This window comes from Hyperoodon ampullatus (genome assembly GCF_949752795.1).
Source record: "Hyperoodon ampullatus genome assembly, chromosome: X".
Lineage (NCBI taxonomy): Eukaryota > Metazoa > Chordata > Mammalia > Artiodactyla > Ziphiidae > Hyperoodon > Hyperoodon ampullatus.
In genome coordinates this window covers 113368244-113395736 of record NC_136913.1, presented here as the reverse complement: position 1 = coordinate 113395736, position 27493 = coordinate 113368244, and the positions used below count along the sequence as shown (strand labels likewise).

Below are 27493 nucleotides of genomic sequence, written 5' to 3'. Positions count from 1 at the left end.
AAATGGGCAGAGGAAGATCTGAGATCCCTTTAAAGGCATTGGGGAGCTGAAGAGGAGGGATCTACAGCTTTGGCAGGCTTGGGAGCTGGCCCTCTCCCCTCCAGAATACAATGACCCAATGAAACTCTGAGCGACAGGCGAGGGGGCAGGGGCCTGAATTTGGCTCCAGCAACCTCTGCAGGGAATCGTGGGAGGGGCGGGAGCTGGGAGGGGCGTGGAAATCCCGGTTGTCAGAGGACTGCAGGTGTCAGGGAGTTAGTGTAGGTGGGCTCCCAGAGCCTGGCAGAGGGAGGAGGGGAGACTGGAGCGGCAGAGCCGGCGGGGGAGAGAAGGAGGCGTGGCCGTGAGCCTGAGAGGCTGTCCTTAGACTGCTCTTCTCTTGCCGGGCAGTTTGCTGCATCTGGAGGAGCTCACTGGAGAATCTCCAACAGCGGAGCGGGCCTTCAACTACCGTAAGTACCTGCAAATGAGCGCATAGTCCAGTGGCTGAAGATTAAATACTGCCCATCAGATCCTAAACAAAACCCCGAAATAATCTCCCTAATGTAATTAATTGCCGTAAATCTAAATGCTCCCAAGTCTTTCCCCCCACCCCCTTCATCCCTCCCTTTTTCCTTCCCTCCGCGATCCCAGCCGTGCCTCACTGAGAATCTCTGGGCACTGTAGATATCTTTCCTTTTCCTTCTCAGTCTTCCCTCCAAACCTTTAGCGGAGCATGTACCCGGCACCCCGCTGAGCCCAACCCCTTTGATTCCTGGAACCCTCAAAGCTATGCAGGGGGCGAGCCATTAGACATTTCAGGTTTGTCACCCTCCAAAGCACTGCGGCGCTGCCTAAGGGTGTGTAAAGTGCTTGGGGTGGAGTAGAAGGGAAGGGTGAAAAGGCTAGACTGCCGAAGTTGGGGGTGTCGGGGGGAGTGTGAAAGGCCCAAAATAGGCGTGGCCAATTAACCTGAAGCCTGCAGCTCCTTCCAATGTTCCCTGGACAGAAGATTCATCATTTTGGCTGGATATAAATGGTAGAGTTTCCTTAGTAGGTTGCGGAGGGGTCAGCCATGCTGAGAAACCCAGCTTCCCTTATTCCCCTCAAGCCCCCAGGAAGCGAAACCCTGGTTTAGGGGTCCAAGTGGCAAGGCTAGAATCTCAGATGGCATTCCCGGGCAGAATCCCAGGTTGAACCTTTCCCTTGGCAGTAAAACCTGAGTTCCCCCAATAAATTCTGGCCCAAAGCCTCAGGGGAACAAAGCAACAGGGTGGCACCCAAGCCTGGGCCTGGGCCTGACCCTGAGAGGAGTGGGGGCAAGAGTCTGTAGGAGGTGAGATGGAAGAGCATCTTTAGGGTGCTATCCCAGATTAATACCCCCTTTGGGAAGAAAAATAGCCAAGTTTTAATGAAATGTTCACTATGTGCCTGGCACTGTACATGTATTATCTCAGATTCAACACAACAACAAGGCTAGGTATATATTATTCCCCAACTTTATAGATAAGAAAAGTTCAGAGAGGGTAATTTGAGCATCCTTCAATGCAAAGTAAGAAATGCAAAGGGAAACTGTGCTTCCCTGGATCTCTGACGGTCCACCTGCTTCCTACAGCCCAGGTGTTTGAATCTTCCTCTTTTTTCCTGCTCCTTCATCCCTCCTGGAGCAAATTAGGGACCTCAATATCAGGATCAGTTTGGGGAAGCAAAATCACCGCTTTCTCTTCTGGGTGCTGCCTTTATCCCACTGTGTTGAAAGAGAATTAAACAGCTGGGGTAGGCCAGAACCTCAGGCTCTGAGCAGAGAGTTGGTAGAACAGAGTTAGCCTGAGTTTGTGTGATGGGCATATGCCTTTCTTTGGCAAAAGGATACTCTGGGTCCAGGGGGTGGGGTAGGAGAGGCAGACAAGTGTAAGGGGTCTACTTATGGACGTGTAGGGCCTGTGGTCAATAGTGATTTTCAAGAAAATGAGAAGGCCTCGCTGAACTCAAATATCTTTGCCATATTCCCTGAAATTCAAACAATTCTTTTTTTTTTCCTTAGGGGCAATGAACAAGAATGCTTATAAATTATGGGCAGCCAATAAATCATTTGCATCTTATATCAATTAGCTCAAGTAATTTGATTCCCCAACACCTACTCAAGATGGAGGCTTTGAGATTTTGGGGGGTAAGAAATAAGAATGAAAGTAATATTAGATTTGAAGCATTCTGACATTCTGCATAAGGGGAGGCCTGGATGGGATGAGATGGTACGGGTGAGGTAGGGTGAGAAAGGGGGCAACGGCTGCCTCTGAAAGTTTAAATACTGGTTTTAGAGCATAAGCATTAGAGTTAAACATGGATCTGAATTTTGCCTCTGATATTTAATATCTTTTGACTTTGGGCAAATTATATCCTGTCTAAGCCTCAGTTTCCTAGCCAGCAAAATGGTGATGGTAGAAACGCTTCCTTTGCTAGGTTGTTGAAGTACTCAGACAAAAATATATATGTATGAGTAAAGGATCTGAAAAGGTGACTCTCTACACCTCCCGTCTCCCTCATACCATGTGGCTTCTGCTGGCCTGGATTAGGCCTCTGGGCCTCTGAGATCCCATGGACAAACAGACATCTCAATAAATCTGACATGGTAGATACCAGCCAAGACCTTGGGTGGGAGAAGGGGGAAGTGAGGAAAAGGGACAAAGAGAAGAAGTAGCCAGTAACCCTGCATGCCAGTGAGGGAGTGGAAGGAAGGGAGGGATGTCAGGTGCAACTTACTGATCCAGACTAAACTTTCCGAAGCAGGATCAGTCCCCTGAGTAAAAACACTTCTGCTTTTAGATCTCACCACCTGGTGAGGGGCAAAGCCCTTCAAGACTCCAGAGGCTCCATGACCCTGGACAGGCCAGGGGAAGGGGCCACCATGCTGCGGACATTCACTCTCTTACTCTTTTGCATTCGTGAGTACAAGGAAGTGGTGGCAGTGCAAGTGAACCTGTCATAGTTACCCCTATGGGGAGGGAATGGAGAATATTGAGGTTTGAGGGGGGGTGGGAACAATGAGGGGCTCTCCTTTACCATAATCTCTCTTTTCAGGGTTGAGTCTGGGTATGACACCAATAGGTAAGTGAGTCCTGCTACCTCAAGGACCTTCCTTCCTGAAGGCCACAAGACCTTGACCTGCTTCCATGGCCCTGGACATAACTGCCTTGAGATCCCAAGGGCAGTTTCCAGATTGAGCTGGCTGGGAATCAGGACCTCTTACTTCATGACTTGGTTTCCCACAAAATAGTAAAGAACTTTGTCTCAGATGGAAAGGAAGCAAGACTTGCACTTCATTCCCCAACTCACTTGAATTCCTTAAACAAATATCTTGGGGTCCCTATCCCACCCCCCATAAAGGCATGCACTCCTGTCCCCAAGGGAAGACAAAAGGAGGAATCTGGGTTGGGGCTAATTTTAAGGGACATTGGAGGGGCATGTTATGGGAGGGAGAGGGTTGGACTGCTGACATCTTTGTTATCTTTGGGAATGACAGCAATGATGCAATCTCAACCAGAGCTGTGGATAGAGACCAACTACCCCCAGGCCCCTTGGGAGAACATCACACTTTGGTGCAAAAGCCCCTCTCGGATTTCAAGCAAGTTCCTGTTGCTGAAAGATAAGACACAGATGACCTGGATCCGCCCTTCCCACAAGACCTTCCAAGTTTCATTCCCCATTGGTGCCCTTACTCAGTCCAATACAGGTCTTTACAGGTGCTGCTACTGGAAGGAGACAGGCTGGTCAGAGCCCAGTAAAGTTTTAGAGTTGGAGGCACCAGGTAAGAAGACAGAGATAGATAATCAAGAATAAACTCCAGCTCGTGGGACTCAAACTTGCCTTCCCAGGGCAGGGTTTAATTCATTAGTTTGCCTCAAATGCATGCATGTATAATGCATGCATTCCACAGTTAGTAAATAAGTGCCTAGTCTCTATAGATGCAGAGTGAGGACACAGACGCTGGAACAGATCTAGAGGGCAAGCTCTCAACATAGGGGATACCCTAGATGGGGAAAGAAGGGGTGACAAATAAGGGTCATACAGGGAAGACTCATTTAAGTAGAGCGCTCTGCTGCTCCCTGAGCAGCACTACCCTTGCTCTACCTGAATACCAGTGCATTCTCTCCTTCCAGGCCAGCTGCCCAAGCCCATCTTCTGGATCCAGGCTGAGACCTCCCCTCTTCCTGGATGTAATGTTAACATACTCTGCCATGGCTGGCTGCAGGATTTGGTATTCATGCTGTTCAAAGAGGGATATGCAGAACCCGTGGATTACCAAGTCCCAACGGGGACAGTGGCCATATTCTCCATTGCCAACATGACACCTGAGAGTGAAGGGGTTTACATCTGCCGCACTCATATCCAGATGCTCCCTACCCTGTGGTCAGAGCCCAGCAACCCCCTGAAGCTGATTGTGGCAGGTGGGTGTGGCTATGGCTGCTGGGGTCTGATGATCGTTGTCCCCGGGATCATGGTTGGATGAGCCAGGGTTTCTGACATTACTTTCCTTGCCCAGTTCTCTGCAAGGCCCATGAGCTACAGTCATTTGACATTTTACTGAGATGCAAATTAGAATCACACATGCTATGAGGCAAATGTTTGGGAGCCAATCACTTGGCTAGTGAGTGAGTCCAGCCAAATGTCCAGCAGCTTCAGCTCATCACAGCTTTGTTGTTCTCTATTTGTCGAAAATCATGCATTCATTCATTCATTAGGCTAATATTTATTGAGCACTTAATATGTGCCAGGCACTGCCACTGCAGCCTTGTAAACTGATTTTTTTTAAATTTAAAGTATTTTTATTCTATTTCTGATTTTTATTTTTAAGTGTGGAAAATAGAATGAGTTGCTAGTGCTGGTGATAAAAGTAAACCAAAAAATGACAAAGAAAGTGATAGTTCATATTTTAGAAATGACTTTATAAATTAATTTAGTCTTGTATATACAGATCCAGTAAGGCACTACCAAGCTTTAAACACAGTAGAAGCCTCCCCCACAATGCCCAAACACTAGACACACACCCCACCCCCAACTCCCCCACCCCATGGCCCAGATGCTTCTAGACAGAATTGGCCACACTTGCTTTAGCTCTCTCATCAAGTTAAATAGGCTTGGGGAAAGCTGTGGTGCCACAGAAAGTACCTGGACTTAGAAGCAGTAATCCTAGTTTCTATCCTAGTTTCTCTGACACTGCCTCCCTGTGTGATATTGAGCAAGTTACTTCACCTCTGTGCTTCGATTTCCCCCACTCTAAAATGGAATAACAGTATCTATCCAATCTACTGTATGATGCCTCTCTGTGACTCAGTTTTCTCATTTGCAAAATTGGTATAATAATAATGCCTACCTCACAGGGTTGTTGTGAGGATTTGCCTAAATATAATATATGTACAGTGCCTGGCATATAAGTTCTCAATAAATGGTAGATATTAATTTTATTAGTATAGCTTTTTATTGAGGATCAAAGAACAAAAGCCTGTCTGTTTGAACTGCGTGTTACGGATGTTTGTTGTACGAATGTCTTTCCAGTGTAGATGCCACTAACACACACTTCTGCAGTTACCTGTTTGCTGGTGTCTCCCACTAGGCCATGAGCTTTTGGCTAACAGGGACTGTGTCTATCTTCTTTACTTGTATATTCCTAGACCTACACGATGCCTGACACATCCTAAATGCTTAATGAGCATGTGATAGAGCTGATCCTTCCAAGAATGGGTGGGTGGGCCTACCTGGGATTGGGATGGGTAAGAAGGAGTGGTTTGGGAGTGAGGTTTGCCCTCTATTTTGTAGTTTAATCTCTTTGGAGGAACAATACATGGAAATGAGGGTGTGACCCCATTAACAGAGGTTTCTTTGGGTGGCAGACTTACTGGCCAATCCCTCCTTATTGGCTTCTTTCAATCCCCTGTGGGAAGTGTCCTCTGTGAACTTAATGTGTTCAAAAGCCATCCTTAATACTGCAGTAGCATTCATGCTTTATGAAGATGGAATAAAAGTCATTTTCAGAAGTTTGGTTTCTTGGGGGGTTTGAAGAACTACATTTGGCATTTCAGGGACCTAAAGATCCAGGGAATTACAAATGTAGATATTCCACTGAGACACACCCTACACGTAGTTAGAGCTCAGTGGAGCTGATAGAGTCTGGTGAGAGGGAAGGGGCATAAGTGAACTTACCCTCGATTACCTCCTAGAAGAGGCAGAGATTCAAGGAAGGAAGAGGGAGCAGAGGGTAAACTTCAGCTATCACTTTCTATCTAAGGAAACTAGGAAAATTAAACCAGAACATAATAAGGAAGAATCATCCTACATCTAACTCAGGGTCTCTTCCCTTTCTAGGACTCTATCCCAAACCAACTCTGACAGCCTATCCTGGGCCCATCATGGCACCGGGAGAAAGCCTGAATCTCAGGTGCCAAGGGCCAATCTGTGGAATGACCTTTGCTTTAATAAGGCTTGAAGATTTGGAGAAGTCCTTTTACCGCAAGAGGCCATTAAAAAATGAGGCATATTTCTTCTTCCGGGCTTTGAACATCCACGATGCTGGACATTACCTCTGTTTTTACTATGATGAGTCATCCAGGGGTTCACTCCTTAGTGATATCCTGAAAATTTGGGTAACCGGTAAGAGAGGGAAATGCAATGGGACCTGTTGTAGGGGCTAAGGGTGTACAACTTGCTCAGGGCCTGCCGGAGAACCTAATCATGCAGCCGGGGCTAATGGTGGGGGAAGGAGCAGAATTTGTATAAGTGAGCTTAGGATGGGATTTGCCAAGGGAGGACTGACTGGAGGAAGAGAAAAAGAACCCTAAGTAGTGGGAGGGGTAAGTCAGACAGTTAGCCTTTTATATTTTGGGTCTTGTCCTAGACACTTTCCCCAAGACCTGGCTACTTGCTCAGCCCAGTCCTGTGGTCCAAATGGGTCAGAATGTGAGCCTGTGGTGTCGAGGGCCAGTGGATGGAGTGGAGCTTGCACTCTATAAGAAAGGAGAAGACAAAACACTTCAGCTCTTGGATACCACCAGCATCAGTGATGATGAGTCATTCTTCCTCAACAATGTGACCTATAGTGGTGCTGGCATCTACAGCTGCCACTATCTCCTCTCCTGGAAGACCTCCATCAGGATGTCATCACACAACACCGTGGAGCTTGTGGTTGTAGGCAAGTGCTAACAACTATTGTTTGTTTTTATCATCATTACAGTGTTATAAGAAAGAGCTAGTGGCCCTGTACCCTCTTGGATTTATGAGCCCAAGAAAAACACACTAGGAGAGTGGTGTAGAATTTTCTCCAAAAACTTTAGGTACCTTCTCTCCCAGGGTTGATACTCAAGCCCTGTCAATCAGCATTGACAAGCTCCATCGTGACCCCTAGAAAAGTTATTTTCCTTAAGACCAGGGGAAACTTACAGGTATGGGTCTTTCTGATTGAAGCTAGGAACTTAGGAGTCTTTAGAGAATCAAGGAATGGGCCAAGGAGTTCTGATGCACAATCAAATTTTGAAACCAGTGATCTAGTGGAAGTGAAAAAAAAGAGAAGGCCAAATAAGGACCTGAGAAACATTTGTTGAGGGAGGAGGCACTGAGTTCAAAGTCACTTGTTCTAACTCTGGTCTCTGGATTGGTTGCAGATAAGCCCCCCAAACCCTCCCTGTCAGCCTGGCCCAGCACCGTGTTCAAGCTAGGAAAGGCCATCACCCTTCAGTGCCGAGTACCTCAACCAGTACTTGAATTTTGTCTGGAATGGGAAGAAAGAGCAACATCCCCAAAATTCTCAGTGGATGGAGACTTCATCATCAGTAATGTTGAAGGGAAAGGCACGGGGACCTACAGTTGCAGCTATCGCATAGAGGCACATCCTAACATCTGGTCATATCGCAGTAAGCCTCTGAAACTGATGGGGCCAGCAGGTGAGAGGAACACTCTTCATACGGATGCCCCCTATGCAGCTTTGGCCATCATACCCCTGGGATCCCAGAGCAATGCCCAGAAGGATGTGGAAAGGGTAGTTGGGGGCTTGTAAGTCAGGGCCCTTGGGTTTGGGCATCTTTCCTCTGGAGTGGTCTCACAGTCACTCAAAGGCAGTGAGCAGGATACTTTCAAGGGTCCTATTCTTCATGAAAATAAGGCCACTTTTGTCTCAACTTCCCTTCACCTGCAGTAACCAGATCCCCCTCCCCCCATGAATGTATTCAACTGTCCCTGTCCCCATCAAGGTCCCTGCTTTTGGTCTTCTCTGGCCACAGGCTTTCTCACCTGGAATTACATTCTGAATGAGGCTATCAGGTTGTCCCTAATCATGCAGCTTGGTGCCTTGCTGTTGGTAGAGCTGTGGATAAGGTGGAAGTGTCGGAGACTCAGAATCAGGTAACTGTCTTGTCCCAACCCCCTGTTCCTCAATCTAGCTGAGTTCAGGCTCCCCAGAGATTCAGGAATTGGTCATACTCCAGTTGAGGCAAGCCACAGGGGGGCACCCTTTGTATCCTCTACCTTCTGGGCTTAAGATATAAGACTTTCTCATTCCAGCAGTTTCTCTTTCACCTCACAGAGGGGTCAGCACCCAAGCCAGAGGGTGGAGAAATGCATATTTCCCAGAGCCTGGAGAAGTAATCAGAACCTCATTCACTGATTCCCCCAGGAGGGTGCCCAAATCTCCCTCCCAAGCCACCCTGCCTCTCAGAGATGATTGATGTCTTCCACATTAACTTCAATTGAACGTTTTTTGTAAGAAGCCATGCTGTCCTGTCTCCCAGGATGTTATCCAACTCCCATCCCAACTTTTCACCCTTACCCCTAGCTCTCAAGGGCTAGCAAGCCTTGTAGTCCATCCTAGCTGCTATGGAAACCAGTCTCTCTGCCACTCTGGCCCCCAACCACTGTGCAGAGTGTTCTGAGAGTATAGCCTTAGCCTGGGTGGGCATCTGATGAGGGAATGGATTTGGCCAGGGAATCAGACTGCTTCCTCTGACACATAAAATGTCAAGCCAGACAGGTTCTCCTGACATTTACTTTTATCCTTTTGTGTCCCCTGGGTCATCTCCATCTCTCCCTGATCCTTATGGCCTTGTGCTCAGGCTATTCTGCCTGAAAATGAGAAGAGAAATGACAGCTCCTAGCTTGGTGGGGCCTCTGTTCCCAAATGCCTTGCTTACTTTCCCCCACCTTGTGATCCTGGCTGTACCCCTCCCCCACCATGATCACAGGACTTCGTGTGCCTGGGAGTATTCAATATACAATGGATGATGACTCTATGACTGTGTGTGCCTGTGTTTCCCCCTGGGATCTGAGGGACAGAGTGCTGGGTAATGAGAAGGGAGCCACCTAAACTTTCTGCAAAACCACTACCCTTTGAGCTTTCAAAAAGTTTCAATGGGGGTCAAGTCCTAGTTCTCCACAGAACCTATCCTGAGTTCCACATACACCGGGGTAACCTTCAAGGCAGGGGTTAGAAAAAAATGTAGCTTCAAGTGCCCCACCTCAGCCCAGGACCACTGCATCAGAGAATGAATTCAGAAACCAGATTTCAGAGAATGCAGCTTGAAAAGCATGTTTTCCTGACCAGGAAGGAGGGTCAGTGTTTTCTAAGTAAAAAATGTCAAATGAATTTTGGCTTAGTATAATCTAATTCTACAGGACCCATAACCTAAACATGCTGCACATTTCTAGTCATAATCTGGGTGGGGGTAGAGAGATCCCACTCTCTGACAAGCTTAGCTCAGCACTGACAATCCTCTGGTAATTCACTGTTGCTGCCTAGGCAACCCTTCCATAACAAAGGCAGGTGAGGCAGGTCGGTCGGAGGACCAATACTGCCATAATAAAAACTGCTTCCCAACTTAAACTTGATGACTGAGAAACACCCAAGATTTCTCCCTCCACCCCCACACCCACCACCCAGAGCTGCCGATCACACTGAGCTCCAGGGGTTCTGAGAGCTGGAGTTACAAAGGCATTTTCACATCTGACATCTCAATTCCAGCAACAGCCTAATCAGGGGCCTTGGGGACCTGACATTTGATATCGTCTGGGGATGGGGGAGGGGGCGGGGGGCACGTGGGTCATGAAAGAGCAAGAGGTTTGGAGGTGGTGAGGCCTCAAAAAGAAAAGTCATCCATGTCAGAAAAGATTATATCCCATTATCCTGGCCATATCCAATCCCTATTGGGTGGTGAGTAAGCCAATGACATAAATTGCCGCCCCCTTCTCTCCGCCCTCCCCTTAATCCCAGCAACTCCTCTCATCTCTTTTCTGGTCTTGCTAGAGAAGCCTGGTTGCTGGGAACAGCTCAAGGGGTCACCATGCTCTTCATACTCACAGCTCTTCTCTGCTGTGGTGAGTACAAGGGGGTGGGGAAGGGGCCTGGGCAGAAGGCCGAGGTGAAGTCCCGTGGGGGAGGGGACAAAGCCCTGGCAGCAATTTCTTTTGCAGGACTGTGCAATGGGGTATTGACAGAAGAGACTGGTGAGTTTTTCCTGCTCCAGACTGGGACATTCCTCCCTGGAGATCCGAAATAACTACAAAGTGTCAGTGTCAGTGGCCAGGGAGTGACTGGTTGGGAGGGAAGGACAGCCAGGAAGGGGCACTTGCTAAAGCTGCTGGCAAAACTCAGCCTCCAACTCTGCTTCTCTGCCTGCAAAATTTCCCCCAAGCTTCTGCATTTTTCTGAGCCTCAGCTGAGACATCAGCTTCCCCTTTCCCCAGCACCTGCAGAGAGAAGGAGAGAGTTTGGATTGAGGTTGAAAGGGGAGGTGGGCAGTGTGATCTGGGGAGGGTGTTCAAGGGCAAGGAAAAGGGGAGGGGGAGGGAGGATGGCTTCACTAACTCTGCTGTTTCTAGAAATAATCATGCCAACCCCAAAGCCTGAGCTGTGGGCAGAGACCAACTTCCCTCTGGCCCCGTGGAAGAACTTAACCCTCTGGTGCAGAAGCCCTTCTGGCTCAACTAAGGAATTTGTATTGCTGAAGGACGGGACCGGGTGGATTGCAACTCGCCCGGCCTCAGAGCAGGTCCGGGCTGCCTTCCCCCTTGGAGCCCTGACCCAGAGCCACACCGGGAGTTACCACTGCCATTCGTGGGAGGAGATGGCTGTGTCAGAGCCCAGTGAGGCCCTTGAGCTGGTGGGGACAGGTAAGAAAAGGCAGAGGGTCCTCACAGAGTGATCCCCAGTGCCCCTGGGACTCCAGCACTGTTCCTAGGGATGGGGAATGCTCAGAGACCCAGAGCCCAAGGGGCTTCTGCCGCCTGTAGGAGAGGAGGGGCACTGAAATGGGGGGAGGGGTGGGGAACAGAGTTATGAGAAGACTGACAGGAAGAGGCAAAGGCCAGTCCAGGATGGATTTCTGCTGTGCTGACAAAGTGACTCCGCGTGTCCCCGTTTTGTTTTCCAGACATCCTCCCCAAACCTGTCATTTCTGCTTCCCCCCCAGTTCGGGGCCAGGAACTGCAAATCCGGTGCAAAGGATGGCTGGCAGGCATGGGGTTTGCTCTGTATAAGGAGGGAGTGCAGGAACCTGTCCAGCAACTTGGTGCCCTTGGGAGAGAAGCCTTCTTTACAATCCAAAGAATGGAGGATAAAGATGAAGGCAATTATAGCTGCCGCACTCACACTGAAAAGCACCCCTTCAAGTGGTCTGAGCCCAGTGAGCCCCTGGAGCTTGTCATAAAAGGTAGAGCTGAAAGGGGTGTGTGAGAGAGGAGTGGGGAAGCGAAGCTCTGGGTCAGACACTCCTCTCCTCACAGCAAACTTTGCTGCTGGTCCTAGGAGCCTGTGTCCAATCTTAGAGCCAGGCAGGCGTGGCGCTGGGAGTGCCAGGGCCTCTGGCTGCACGATATTAATAGCCATAATCGTTATTAATAGCTGGGGTTTGTAGAGGGTGATTTAATTTTTCTAATTATTTTCATATCAATTATCTCATTTAGCTATAGAGCAAATATTCACAGGAGGTGGATCAGGTACCATTTCCCCTTCTTTTCCAAATGGGCAAACTGAGGCTCAGGGAATCAGCAGAGCTCCAGTGACAATTCACTCTTTTAGCTAGCTTCCATTCTGCTGACAGGGAGGATTCGGCTGGAGGAGGTGAGGGGTGGGACGAGGGGTCCCTGTGAAAAGTTCATCTGCAAAGTGGTTTTGCCTTGACTTTTAAATGCACCTTCTTCTGAATGAAACACTATAGGAAACAAAGCAGCTTTCTGGAACCAATATTTGCTATATTAGCAATCTTTCTTTTCTCTTAATTTGGTTTTGTATTGTGTTTGGTTTTTTGCCTTCTAGAAATGTACCCCAAGCCCTTATTCAAGACATGGGCCAGTCCTGTGGTCACTCCTGGTGCCCGAGTGACTTTCAATTGCTCCACCCCCCACCAGCAAATGAGCTTTATTCTTTACAAAGATGGAAGTGAAATAGCGTCCAGTGACAGGTCTTGGGCGAGTCCGGGAGCCAGTGCAGCCCACTTTCTGATCATTTCGGTGGGCATTGGTGATGGAGGGAATTACAGCTGCCGCTATTATGACTTTGCTATCTGGTCTGAGCCCAGTGACCCTGTGGAGCTCGTGGTGACAGGTCAGGAGTGGGGAAATGCAGGTGGAGGTGGTACTGACTCTGGGACAGTGGGCGGGAGGGCTGTCAGTGGGAGAGGAAGAAGTGCTCCTTCTAAAAGTCACCAAGAATGTGCTTAGGACAGTGCCTGGCACATGGTAAACAGTCCATGTAAGGCAGCTGCTTATATGATCACTAATACAGGAAGATGAGAAAGAGGAGAAGAGGGAGGAAAATAATTCACTTCTGGGGAAAGAAATGAGGCAGATGGGGGTGTTTCACATGTTGCCCTATTTCTGAAATCTTTTTGTGACTTGGCCTTGAGCTTTAGGCCCAATGTCCACTTTTTCTTTAGCTGGGCTGTCAGAGATTGGTGGGCTGGATGGCCCTCAGAGAAAGGGCGAAGGCCTTGAAATGTCAACTGCATATTATGCAGCCATTACAAATGATAGTTTTCAAAGGCTGTTTAACGTCATGGGAAAATATTTACAATATAAAGTGAAAAATATTAAACTACACAATTTTGCATATAGTAGGCCCAATTATGCAAATAGTTATAGCTACAATGACATGGCCATGTACAAAAAAATAAATGGGAAATAAATACATAAAAATGTAGAACGAATGGTTATCTTTGAGCGGTAGAATTGTATTTTCTTCATAGGTTTTTTTCTGTATTTTCTAATTTTCTACAATAAGCATATATTGTTTCTTCTAATAACACTAAAGAAACAATGCTCAGAATGTCGGGGGCAGGATTCTCTCATGTTGTGATCTCTTTAATTTCAGAATTCTACCCCAAACCCACTCTCCTGGCACAGCCGGGTCCTGTGGTGCTTCCTGGGAAGAATGTGACCTTGCGCTGCCAAGGGGCTTTCCAGGGCATGAGGTTTGCCCTCTTGCAGGAGGGAACCCAGGTTCCCTTACAGTTTCAGAGTGCATCAGGGAACGTGGCTGACTTCCTCCTCCACACTGTTGGAGCAGACGACTCTGGGAACTATAGCTGTGTCTACTATGAGACCACTATGTCAAACAGGGGATCATATCTCAGCAAGCCTCTCATGATCTGGGTGACTGGTAAGGACAGGCAAGACATGGGACTGGGACAGAGACAACTGGAATAGGGGTTAGAGAGGGTGATCCCTCTTGGAAGGCTAGGCTTGGCCATGGAGGGGAACGGTTGTGTCTGGAAGGAGAAAAATAAAGGGTTAATTCAGCCAGTGATAAGTTTGCATACTAACCGCTTTCCATCTTTGGTCTCTTCCTAGACACATTCCCCAAGCCATGGTTGTTTGCTGAGCCCAGTTCTGTGGTTCCCATGGGGCAGAATGTTACTCTCTGGTGCCAAGGGCCAGTCCATGGAGTAGGGTACATTCTACACAAAGAAATAGAAGCCACTTCAGTGCAGCTCTGGGGATCCATCAGTATTGATGGGGCATTCCCCATCACCAATATATCTGGTGCTAACATAGGTCGTTACAGCTGCTGCTACCATCCTGACTGGACCAGCCCTATCAAGATACAGCCTAGCAACACCCTGGAACTCATAGTCACAGGTAAGGGGAAGATGCTCTGGAGTGGGCAGGGGAGTATAGAAGAGAGTGAGTAAGCCGTCAGATGGTTCATGGGAAACGGTAAACGGTTTTCCAAGAGCTCAAGGAGAGGCAAGCAGTAGTCTCTCCTCTTTATTGAGACTCCAGTGATGCCCTGGAAAGTGGCCACCTCTCTATGACCAAGAGTCAATTTCTTCCAGGTTTGCTCCCCAAACCCAGCCTATTAGCCCAGCCTGGTCCCATGGTGGCCCCTGGAGAAAACATGACTCTTCAATGTCAAGGGGAACTGCCAGACTCAACGTTTGTCTTATTGAAGAAGGGTACTCAAGAGCCCTTAAGGCAACAGAGGCCAAGAGGGTACAGGGCTGACTTCTGGATGCCAGCAGTGAGCAGTGAAGATTCTGGGATGTATAGCTGTGTTTATTATTTGGATTCTGCTCCCTTTGCAGCTTCTAATCACAGTGACTCCCTGGAGATCTGGGTGACTGGTAAGGTCTTGGAGATTTCAGTAAGGGTCTAGATTTTGTAGTTTCTTAGTAGTTAGCCCTAAGGGGGTAAAGGGCTGGGTTCAAGGCCATTTCTAACTCTGTGTCCTGGTTGGTTGCAGATAAGCCCCCTAAACCCTCCCTGTCAGCCTGGCCCAGCACTGTGTTCAAGCTAGGAAAGGATATCACCCTTCAGTGCAGAGGACCCCTGCCAGGTGTGGAGTTTGTCCTGGAACATGATGGAGAAGAAGCACCTCAGCAGTTTTCAGAGGATGGAGACTTTGTCATCAACAACGTAGAAGGAAAGGGCATTGGAAACTATAGCTGCAGCTACCGTCTGCAGGCCTACCCTGATATCTGGTCAGAGCCTAGTGATCCCCTGGAGCTGGTGGGGGCAGCAGGTGAGATGATAATCCCTCCATGGTTCTGGCATGACATACGTGGGATCCCAGAGATAGTCTCCATGAAGACAGGCCAAACGTGGAGGGGGAGGGGTTTGGAGTCAGAGACCTCAAGTGTGGTCATTTTTCTTTCTCCTAGGGTTGGTAAGGAGGTGGAACCTCAGATTCACTCAAAGATAGTGAGAAGGATACTTTCAAGGCCTCTTCCACCCCCCAAAAGGAGGGCTGCTTCTGCCTCAGCATAAGCACTGCCTCTGACCACCCCATCTGCAGTCTCAACATATGGTTCCTGAGTGAACCCCGGAGGAGGCCAGATGAGGGGGCAACAAGAGATCCAGGGGAACGTACATGCACTGATCTCTATGGCCTTGGTTTCTGCTCTTTTATCACCACAGGGCCTGCTGCTCAGGAGTGCACTCTGGGGAACATTGTCCGAAGTACCCTGATCGTGGTGGTGGTTGTAGCTTTGGGGGTGGTGCTAGCCATAGAGTGGAAGAAGTGGCCTCGACTCCGAACCAGGTAATTGCCTTATGTCAGCCTCCTTCTGTGAACCCAGGGGCTTCTGTTAAAACAATGGTCCATATGCTCCTCTAGAATCTGAGTCCCACAATGCAACCTGTTTTCAGGTTGATGGCTCTGGATCCTCCCTTAGTCATGTCTTTTTCTCTACACAGAGGCTCAGAGACAGATGGAAGAGACCAGACCATAGCCTTGGAAGAGTGTAACCAAGAAGGAGACCTGAGCACCAATACCAACTCTCCCTCATCAATCTCTCAGGGAACCTCAGTGGAACTGCCAGTCCCAGTATAATAATCTCCTCCTTGGCAAGAGCTTTCCTCTCCTCTTTTTTATCCTCAGAGACCTGCAAATCTGACTGGTTTCCCTGGGAGTCTACCCCATCTACTGTTCCTTGGCCACTAATCGCCTGAGATAGGTCAAGGGGATTTTAGGAGTTGAGAGCCCTACCAGGGTGAGATGTTTCCTGAAGAGAGATTCCCTGCCCTCGTAACTCCTCCTCACTGTACTGATTTACTGGTGCATGAAATTCTATTAAAATATATTCTTCTGAATAAAGAGAGTATTCACTATTTAACTGCAAAAACTATGGCAGTGGTTTTCCATTGGTTTGTTGTCCACTTAACACTTAGCAAAAATGGTGTATTGGAGCGGATCTCCATGGCAGGATAAGAGAGCACAGTGCTGCTAGTACAGAGAAAGGAGCTCAAGGATGGGGTTGGGGAGGAGGGAAGGCTCCAAAATGTCCATTTTGGTTTGAGACGTGGTAATTGAACAGAATGTCCCATCATCCTTCCATTTCACTTTTGAATGAATGGAAGAATGAATGAATGGCAATATTCTCTCCAAGTTGAGCCTGAGGAGGGCAAACACTGAAGTTACATACTTTCTACTGTGTTACTTCTAGGTCTGTAGTACACCTGCTTTCCAATGTTAGGATTAGTCCACTACAGAACTTTGAAATTGGCAAAGTGTGCTTTGTGGCCCTTACCTAACAACCACAGGTGTACATTAATTCACTCTTAGGTGTGAAAGGTTGATAAAAGCTGAATATTTTGCCCCTCCCTAAAGAAAGCCCTGTTTTCTCTGGTGGTGGGATCTCAAAGAGTGAGTAAGCAAGTGAGGTGATTGGTTTAGAGCAGGAGACCTCCCAGTGTCCTGTCCCAGTGTTCCTTCCCAGTATTCCAAATGGAGGCTGGCTCACATTCTGAGCCCCTGATCTCTTTCCTTGGATCAGCATGCAACTTGCCGCATGGGTGAGAATCCAGTACACATTAGGAGGGTTGTATTGGGGAAGGGGGCTTACCTAATTCCTTAAACCTGTTCAAGACCTCAGAAGAATTGACCTATGGGTCCTAGAGGAGGTCACAACCCCTTCACATCTGACCCTAAATTTCCTTACCTCCCAACACTGTTTAATTCTAAGCTATCACTGTTCAATAGAGCAATGTACAAGGGTGCTGCACACAGTGAGTTATTTATCCTTGGTTACGATAAAATTTAGAAAACAACTCCCATATTCTTATATCAGGAAGCTTATTTACCCAGCAACTTAATGAAAAAAATGCATCCCATTTCCCTTAATCCTTACAGAATGAAACACTCTTGAGTACTATAGACTAATTTGTATTAAGCTCTTTGGAATGTAGAAGTACAAAGTCTCACACTGATTTCCATTTGATGAGATTCTATTAGTCGCATATACTAATTTCTTATAGTGTTTCTAAAGATTCTTTGCAAAAATGCTTTTACATTTGAATTTAGGAAAACCTAATTGTTGCTTTCTGCCAAACACCACTAGCTGCCTTCAAACTCTCCATCCCTAACCCTCAATCAAGCTGTACATTTTGAACCCTGGAGGGAGGCCTGTTTTTGGTCGTTGGTTTTAGGATAGAAGTCCTTTGATCAGGTCTGATTTTGTTTTCCAATCATTGGATATTCCAACCTGCATTGTCAAGCCTAGTGGTAGGGCTGTGCAAGTTAACAAGTGATCACTTGATTGCTTTAGCTATTCAGGGAAAGAGAGATGGGAAGAAAAGAGCAGAGGGCCAAGGACTGAAATTTACAGAAACCTCTGCGTTAGAAAAGCAGGATGAAGACGAAGCAAAAATGATAGAAAAAGACTTGTGAAATCCAGACATTGAACCTGGGGTCTCCAGTATCAAAAAGAGTCAAACAGAGATACCTGTGCAATAAGAGAAAATTCTGATAAATCTTTAAATGAGAAACAAGTAGTGAGAAATATTGTGACACTGGACTGTTAGTTTGTTTTCTAAAAGCATTCACATATACCATTCTTACACTTAGAGAACCAAGTTCTACATGATTTAGAAGAGAAAAAAAAATAGTTGTCAATTAACCGTGAAATACTTAAAGAGTGGCTTTGGGATTTAACTTTCCTACTCACTGTCAGAGCTATTTCAATGAATTAAATATCTATTTATAATGCAAACGTAGCTTGTTGCTGACAATGCTCCACATGGTATGTTTTTTTAACCTGGTTGCCATGGGAATCAGTCCCTTTACCCCTGGCTGGCCTCTAATCAGCTCAGCATCAAGTAATTTCTGGGAAATGGAATCTCAATTAGGGTGGAATGGACCTTTGAGAGGAGAATTTGTCTCTGGGACTCCAGAAACAAAGGCCAAAAATCCTCTCCTCAGTTCTAAAAAAACAAATGTAAATTACCCTCTACCCATGGGCCACATCGTTGTCCTCAGCATCTTAGAGCTACAAAGATTGTCAAGGTGGTGTGGTCCAGTCCCCAACCCAGTACAGAATCTCCTTCATAGCAAAGCTGACAGGTAGTACACAGCCTCTTTCTGTACACCTCCAGCGATGGGGAGCTCACCACTCCATGAGACAACCTGAGAATTTCAGATTGCTTGATTGATCTCATATCTGCCTGTGTATATTCCCTTCATACTCACTGGCTCTAGTTCTGACCCAAGTTGCAACCTAGATGCAATCTACTTCTTACACATAATAGTCTTACAACATTTGGAAGGCATGAGTTGTCTTACTTGAGTCCAGAATATCTCACTCAGTGTTGCTTCCAGGGTTTGGCCAACACTCGTTTGCAAATGTATCTCTATGTAGTTAACTCTCAATTATCCAGGTTTCGGAGAGGGCAGAGTTCATGCCTACCCGACTCCTGCCAGATTCAACCAGAACAGCTTTTTTATATAGTTTATATACCCGTTCATTATATAGAATATTAAGCAATGATGAAAGATGTGATGAAAAATAAAGCCAAGAAAGGAGATACAGACGTGTGTGTTTCGTGGGGAGATTGTTGCAATTTAAAAAGGGTGACTAAGAATACCTCACTGAGAATGTAACATTTGACTTATGATTAAAGGATATGAAGGAGCAAGCCATGCAGATATCTAGGCAAAGTGGGTTCTGGTCAGAGAAAACAGGAAGTACAAGAGCCCTGAGACAAAAGAATGCCTGTCCGGTTTGAGAAACTGTGACTAGACTACAGTGGCTGGAGCAGTGTAAGCAAGGGGGAAAGTAGGAGATAAGGTCAAAGAAGTAATGGGAACCAGGGCAAGCAAGACCTTTGCAGATCTTTGTAAGGGCTTTGACTTAACTCTGAATGAACTAGGAAGCCACTGGAGTGACATGATTAGACTTACATTTAAATAGGACCATCCTGTCTTCTGTGTAGAGAATAGGCTGAGGGGCCAGGGTGGAAGCAGAGATATCTACAAGGAGACTACTACAATAATGAGGCAAGAGATGGTAGGTTAGGTCAGCACAGTAGTAGACAGCTGATGAGAAATGGTTGGATTATTGATATCATCTGAGGAAAGAGCCAACAGGATTTGCTGACAGATTGCTTGTGGGGTGTGTTCTATAAACATTCTCATTAGAAGAAAAAAACTGTTTCAAATATTGCCTTAGTGCTTCCTTCCCTGGGTTATTTTAATCTCATCCTCAAGAAAGGGCTTTCCAGTGCCTCCCAATCCAGGTCACCACTTCTGGGCAGTGTGTCAGTGAGTTTGTCATTGTCCATCCAGAAATGTAAGCAAAATGAAGCCCTACATGTCTGAAGTGATCTGACCAGCACAAGGTACAGAGGACAGTGAAATGATCATTTTCTGGGATTTCAACTCACCATTTCTTTTAATGCCATCTAAAATTACATTAGTCCTTGGGCAGCCAGATCACACTGTTGGCTCATAGGAAACTGTGGTCAACCAAAACCCACAGCTCTTTCTCACACAAGAGCTTGCCAGTTCAATCCTTTCTTGTCCTTCACGTGTACAAGTGATGTGTTATTTTGCAATTGAGTTTTAAACTCAGATTTAAGATTTGACATTTATCCCTGTTAAGTTTCATCATATAGGCCCCAGCTTACAGAAGTCATGTATTACCACTTAGTGAGCCCACTCATATACACCACACATATAGGTACTAACTCATTTACTCCTAACAACAATCCTGTGTGGCCCCGTGCTATTATCATCCTCACTTTACACATGAGGAAACAGAGGCTCAGAGAAGTTAGGGAACATGCCCAAGGCCATCCAGCTCATAGCCAAGGTCAGAGCTGCAATTAGAATCCAATTTTGCCTGACTCCAAAGCCAGATTTCCCCATACTAAACTTTGGTTAGCACAGTATCTGGAACATAGTAGGTATACAATAAATATTTACCAAATTGTCTACCTTCGCACCCTACTTTTTTCTTTATTTTGTTGAACAGACACTCATGTTCACTTAGTATTTGTTAAGCTGTGTTAAAAAGCTTTACATTTATTAAGCATCTTAATCTTTACAGTACATATATGAGGTAGGTACTATCATTATTCACATTTCTTACGAAGAAAGAAACAGAGCCACAGAAATTAAGCAAACTGCCTAGGTGACACAGCCAGCAAGTGTCAGAGACAGGATTTGGACCCAGGCAGTCTGGCTCCAGAGTTTGTGTTTATAACCACTAAGCTATGCTGTCTCAGGCTCTTCTGAGATCCTGACCTTGCACTCTCAAGGGAAGGAGGTGCCTAGGACTAACTCGCTGTCCACTGCCCAGTGTTAAACCTGTGGCCCTCCTGTTGAAATCTACTTCAGCTTCCCCCTTCTTTTCCATTTCCTTTCCTTACCAATGGAATCTGGCCTCTAGGCTTATTAAGAATGAAGACTTGCTCAGGTCCCCAGACTTAGTCTTGATCTCTCCCCTTCACTCCCAGAGCTCCATGCTACTCTGTTCTGCTATAGACCAACACTTTCAATTTCCCTCCCTAAGGAGGCAGGCAATGTGATGAAATGGTCACCATGTTGGGGAAATACCTGAAAAGGAAACCACATAGTTGGTGGTGACAGGTCAAAAGAGGCCTGGAGAAGAAAGATGTTCCCTCAGCCCACTCCCCATCCCCAACAATAGGCCCTAGGCCAGACCATCATATGTTAAATTAACTCTACAGGATCCTTGTTAGAGTCATGTTTTAAACTGGGTGTGGTAAGGATGTGCAGAGAAATTCAAGCCATTCACATGAGTTATTAACCTATAAAGGATGACTTTTGTGAGGAAATCCCTTCTTATTTCAGAAGGCCATCTTTGGTACCACATGCTAAAGACCCAAGGATGACCTATATGACATCATAGGCTGGCAGAATGTACAGGAGCTAGAATTAATTTTGAGCTTGAGACAAATCCCATAAAGGGTGACACATCATAAGAAACTTCAAAACTAGCCAAAGCTCCATTATTTTACAGGATCATTATTCAAGCAGTTGTTCCATCTTAACCCCAGCAGTCAATTTTGGGAATTCATCAGTTGATGCCCCAAAGTTGGACTTGATCATATACATCTGGAAACAGTGAAAGAATGAACCCTAGACTTTAAAAATCATAGAATTTGAAGGGCCATTCAAAATGATACAATGCACACACTTTCTACAACATACCAAACAAGAGGCTGACCATACCTCTACTTGAACCCTTCTAGAGGAGGGATACAGGGGGTTTGGGGGCCCAGAGGAGACTTGGCACCTATAACGAATGGTTGTCCCTTCAATTATCAGGTAGCTGAAATGCTGAGGAAATTCTTTTAATTTTCTGAGGACTGCCTTCTTCCAATTTTCATACACATTGATCCACAGAAAACGTGTAATGTAAAATCCTTCCTTAAGTCTTTGCTTTTACAAGTGAAACATCCGAATTTTCTTCAAATACAGAAACTTGAATAAAACAACACCTTAGAAATGCTCTGGCCAACCTTAGATAGAAAGAAACTATCACTTCCAATGTGGTGGACTGCATATTTCCATTAATATACCCTTCAGATCTCAATAGCATATTTAGCAATCACAAAACACTATGGGCTCATACTAAGTTTAAGCTAACAGAAACCCCTATGCCTTTTATAGAAGTACTTCTAAACCTTGCCTTCACTCTGAATTTATGTAGTTAATTTTAGTGTTGAAATATACAGCTTCATATTTGTCACAACTACATTACAGTAAGAGTTTATTCTTTATGTTCAGCTTCACAACTATTTGTCCCCTTGGAAAATTACTGAATCGTTCAACCTCCGTTTTCATATCTGTAAAATGGAGATAATCACTATTCTAATTTTGCAGGTTTGTGCTGAGGGTCAAATGAAATAATATACTTGAAAGTGCTCTATAATATAGAAAAGTACTGTGTCAATATAAGGCCTGATGGTGACAACAAGGAGGATTTTTATTTTCTGTTGTGCAATGTACACAGATATCCTTACAAGCTTCATCTTAATCCCAAATTTAGTCAATGTCTCACCTTTATCCAAGTGTTGGAAAGCACTTGTCTTCCTGGGTTTACAATAATTGATTAAATGTATACATTTTGTACATGGTCATTTAACAAGTTAAGCATTAAACCATCCATACTATCAGCTTACCCCATTTCTTCATCCTGCCTGAAAGTACATCACAGAAGGGTTTTTCAAGATCCTTGCCGAAACCCAGGTAAATGATTTTTGCAGCCTCCTCTTGTAAGCCCATCCAAAAGGAAATGAGTTTAGCTCAGAAATCATCTTCTTAATAATCCATTCTAGTAGCTTGCGGGGGATCGAAGTCAAACTCACCAGGCTAGCATGTGTAGTATCTCCTTGCTTTGTGGGGAAAAAATATCATTGTTTTATTTAGTCTTTTGGCATCTCACTCCTTACCCACAAGTCTTGGAAGACTACCAGCAAAGGTATCCAAGTTTATAAGACAGACCAGGAAGAAACAGTGCTAGATCCAAAACTGTCTACACTTTTCCTCATTTTTTTTCTGAAGTGGGAGAATTCATCTTTATTAGACTGCTGTAGACACATCATCTGCGGTTGAGGTTATAGGGTTTATATGCCATATTTTAGAAAACCCATAATGCCAATGGACAGACTGAGTGATGATGCAAAAGTGTTCCTTCCAGGCGATGCTTTACAAGAGCTCACAGTCCTTCTGGAGTAGTGCTTCTCAAACTTTAATGTGCATATGAGTTACCAACAGATCCTGTTAAAATGCAGATTCTGACTCAGTAGATCTGGGGCAAACTCCAGGTCCATGCTGTGTGTACACAGACTATACTTTGTATAGCAAGGATCCAGAATAGTGATTCTAGATCTTGGCTACACACTAGAATCATCTGAAGAGAATTTTTTTAAAATCCCTATCATCAGACTGCTCTCCACATTAAACAAATCAAAATCTCTGGGGTTGGGACCCAGGAATGGGTGTTCCTAAAACTCCTCAGGTTATTCCAGTGCACAGCCAAGGTTGAGAACCTTCTTCTAAAACTAATTATCTTTAATCTTTTGGCTAATAGTTTTCAGGAGGACTCAGAATTTATCCCCTGACTCAGGCAACTGTTGCAGTGTAGGTTCCCATCTGCCTATTATAGGCCCATGCATAAAAACATTTTTTAAGTAAAATATTGTTAACCAAGTGTATCGGAAGTGTTGTAAGCCTTAAGAGACTATATTTCAATGGGGTTGATTTTAGGGTTACTTTTGCTTTCGTACTGCCGCCTACTACCATAATTGAGGGGCCAGAAGGGTGGCGTGTGTGGGAGGAAAGTTAGGTTAGAAATAGTTTTGTAGCAATAAAAACTCACTTCCCTCAGTGGGTTATTTTATACAATACTACCACTTGTACAGCAATTTAGAAAGTACTACAGAAAGAGCCAGGTTGTGGCTTGGCTCGGACCTCCATAGAGAACTCGAGTTATAGTAAACATCTCTCTTTTGATCAGAGTGAGTGCACACATAAAACAGAATATGCCTTATTCTTAAGCAAACCCTGTCTTTATTGATAGTGGGTCAATGACAGTGGAGGCGGGCTAGCCCAAGCAACTAAAAGAATTTGACACACAGAATATTCAACATAAGACTCAAAGACAAATCATTCAAAGGTAAACTCTTCCATGAAGATTCTCCAACAAAGGTTAAGGATCAACAGTATGAAAGAACAAAAACATAGCAGAGAGCAAGCATTGGAATTTTATGTCGCTGGGCATTTCTTAGTTGAGCAATCCTGACATAAATCCTCTCCCTGGCAGCCAAGTAAAGGGAGAAGGCATATCGGTCTGCGGTGGGGTGTGTGAAGAGCAACGGCTTAGCTGGCACTCCAGCTAGGGGCATACCAGAGGGAGAACAGCAAAAGGAGGCCAGGCTCAAAGGGGAACAAAGAGCAGACTGGATGGTGGCAGGTCTCAAAAAAGTTCTAGGCAAGAATCTTCCCTCGGCAGCAATTCCTGCTGGCGCCAGACCTGACAATCCTTTGGGACAACGTAGAAAAAGGCCACTTTGAGGTTTGCTAATAGGATCACCATTATTACACTCCTGACCATTTTACAACATTAGAAGAGTCAATATTTAGCAAATCCCTTCTCTTTACCCACTAGGCATACATTAGAGAATCTTCAAAAGGGAGACCTGGTAGGGAAAATTTGTGATTCCTGAGTGCTTTTTAGCAAAGGCCCTGTCAGACGATTTTCCAGTGACTCATGTCCTCCTGAAGAACCTCCAAAAGACAGAGAAGAGACTTCATTTACCTGCCCTTTCTTCAGAATTGAGCTTGTTCCTACTCCTCATCACCTTCAAACCTCACACTCTTCTTCCAACGTTTCATTCTAAACCTTCTATCAGCCTGGTAGTCTAAAAGAGAAAAAAAATCCTTCCTTGTAGCACATCATGGTTCCAGATGCTTTTCAGTGTGGTATCAGTGGGTCAAGGGTCACCGTTTTGAAGGAGACAACTCCAGGCTGAGGAATTTGTTAATATAAACTCCTTGGGATACTTAGTCTGCCGACAGCTGGCCACTCACCTTCTTTCTTCCATGGGCCCTAGACATTATGCTGTGCTTGCTGTTAGACTGCCCCTAATCTTCCTCCCAAGGTTAACACACAACGATACTTTTATTTCTCCTTGTCTGGCCAAAAGCAAGCCACAAACCCTTGGGAGGTGGCATGGAACACAAACAGTTCATTTTATGGTGTACTGAAGAACACGAGCTTTGGAGCGAGTGAGCCCAGGGTTTGAATCCCCCATTTCACCACTTAACAGATGCATGCCCTTGCACACCCACTAAAGCTCTATGAGCCTCAGTCTCTCCTTATGTCAAATGGAAGTGAATAATAGTAGTACCCAATTCTGAGGGTGGTTATGACGACTAGCTATGATGTATGTCAAGTGCCTAGCATGCAGTAGGTAAATGGTCAATAAATAGTAGCTTTAATTATTTTTTCCTATGGACTTTTCTCTTGGAAACTATAGAGAAAACAACTAGTAAGGTTTGAAAGATACTAATTGCAAACAAAAGATGAAGGCTACAAAGTCACAACAATTTGAAAGGAAAATACAAGAAAAAATTATAAAAATCACAACCTGAGGTAATCACTGAAATATGAATAGAAATAACCTTGAGCTGCCTCTGCCCCAGGTTTGCTCAACTTCAAGTTTGTTTTTGTTTTGTTTTTCTTTTTCTTTAAACTGCAGTCTAGGGTAGAGATGAAGGCCTGGCCCAGGAGTCAGACGAGCCTGGGATGACATGCCAGTGATGCCCCTTACTAGCTCTGTGACCTTAAGTCCCTTAATTTCTCCTGGCCTCAGTTCCCTCATCTGCAGGAGGAGAATAATAAGAATACCCAATTCATACGAGCGTAGTAAAGGTGTAATGTGTTTGTCACAGTGTAAGAAGAGCTCAGTAAAAAGGAGTTGCTCTCATTAGCCTGTGAATTTCTGGGGCTGTGCTGATAGATTCCATCTACATCTGAGGAGTTCTTTCACCTTCTCTTTACTCCTAGGTCCTCTTTTGCTTTCTGGGAAAACAAGCTGACTTATTTCCACCCACCGGTAGAGCTTACTTATTTCAATCACTCCATCAAGGAGGAAAGGAGCAGAGGCTACAGAATAAAACTGTAGGAGACCCTGAGACCCTGGCAAGCAGGGAGGGAGGGGCAGGGTGGGAGACAGAGAAAATCCTTTCACTTTTGCCTTCTTGGCCCCTCCTCTGCACCTGCTGAAAGCAGGCTAGGTAGCTCTGGAAAGGAGCACAAGGAATCAGTGTGTCAGCTCTGCTGCTCCCTCTAGTGGTGGGGCCTGGAGAAGTCGTGAGCTGGAGACAGGGTAAGGAGTGTAATCCTGGGAAGACTCATGGAGAAGAGCAAATAACATCAGTGACAGCCATAATAATAATGACAGCAGGAAGAATAATAGCCCATGGTAAGTTCATAGGGAAGAAGGAATGATAATAGCAAAAACAACAATTATAGTAATATCTGGTGGACTTTTGGGAGAACAAGACAAAGCTCCTGGGAAGATTCATGGGTAAGAACTGATAATGATAATTATACTTAATATGACAAAGATCATGGTAATCCTTGGTGGGCTCATGAAGAAGACAGAATAATCATTACTATAAAAGCTTAACAATTATCAGTGACTCCCTACACATCAGTGCTCAGTGCTTTGTATGTATTATTTTACACAATACTTCATGGGACTTGCACCTCAGAAAGATTAAGTACCTTGCCCACAGTCACAGGGCTAGCAAGTGGCAAAGCCGGTATGAACATCTTGGTCTGTCCGACTCCAAAACCTATGCACTTTCCCCTGTGCCCTGTAGTGTCAATGGAGGGAAACCAGCTGACCTAGCTGGTTAGGACACCTGTTTCCTTTCCACTTCCTCTCAGCAACAAATGTCTGCAGGGTTCTGAATACAACTGACTCGTTACCGTGGAAGCCACCCTCTCTCCCCTAACCTCTTTTTACCAGTCCCAGAGACAAGGGGGCTTCTGAAAAATAGAATCTTCCCCCACCTCCAGTAGGGTGGCCGACACCTCACTGAGTAGAACAATCTGATACCCAGATAACCAGGTGTGTCATCTTCTCATAATTGTGTGAATTGAGGGACGTGAGGGAGATTCCTCCTCCCTAATTGCTAATGCTTGAAATTAGACCTTTGAAACATTCTGTCCCTTATTAAAATGCAAATACCTGTTTTGATTCATTTACACCACAGTGTGAACCTTTCAGTTCATCATTTCCATGAAAACTAGTCTCTGAGACTTTAGTAATGTAGTTAGCTTGATAGGCAAAGTCCTTTATATCTAGTCTCAAACTCCATCTCCAGCTTCAACTGCTGGCACTCTCCATCCTAACACTTCCCACCGCACTCCAGCCTGAACCAACAACTCCTAATATGTTAATGTTCCATCTACCTAAAATAACCCCTATTCTCCCTCTTTCACCTAATTCTTCATTGTCAGTCAAAATTCAGTATGGAGGCCACCTCCCCCCAGTCATCCTCATCCTCCACTCACCCACCACAACCACTATGCACACAGCTCTATGATCTGGCTTAGGTCACCAGCGCTTGTGCTATTAGAGCAGCTTGCGATTTTATCTGGCTTTTCATCTATCTTTATAATTATACATATAGTATATATGTTATAATTATTGTTGGCATGTATTACTGTATTTCAGTTACATATAAAATAGTATTTATCTAATAAGAATAATAGTAGTAATA

At 45.4% G+C, this 27493-nt stretch overlaps 1 protein-coding gene across 1 annotated transcript; it reads left to right on the top strand.

The window, feature by feature from the left end:
- Positions 1 to 2851: 2851 nt before the first annotated feature.
- Positions 2852 to 15784, top strand: IGSF1 (immunoglobulin superfamily member 1; the record flags this gene model as incomplete). Its single annotated transcript, XM_079726988.1, has 18 exons — positions 2852 to 2925; positions 3459 to 3784; positions 4137 to 4424; positions 6340 to 6624; positions 6869 to 7162; positions 7632 to 7910; positions 8247 to 8367; positions 10262 to 10332; positions 10429 to 10461; positions 10837 to 11127; positions 11388 to 11666; positions 12272 to 12559; positions 13325 to 13612; positions 13804 to 14091; positions 14289 to 14576; positions 14696 to 14974; positions 15370 to 15493; positions 15649 to 15784. The coding sequence occupies 18 exons, from the start codon at positions 2852 to 2854 to the stop codon at positions 15782 to 15784; spliced, it is 4032 nt and encodes a 1343-aa protein (XP_079583114.1).
- Positions 15785 to 27493: the final 11709 nt, after the last annotated feature.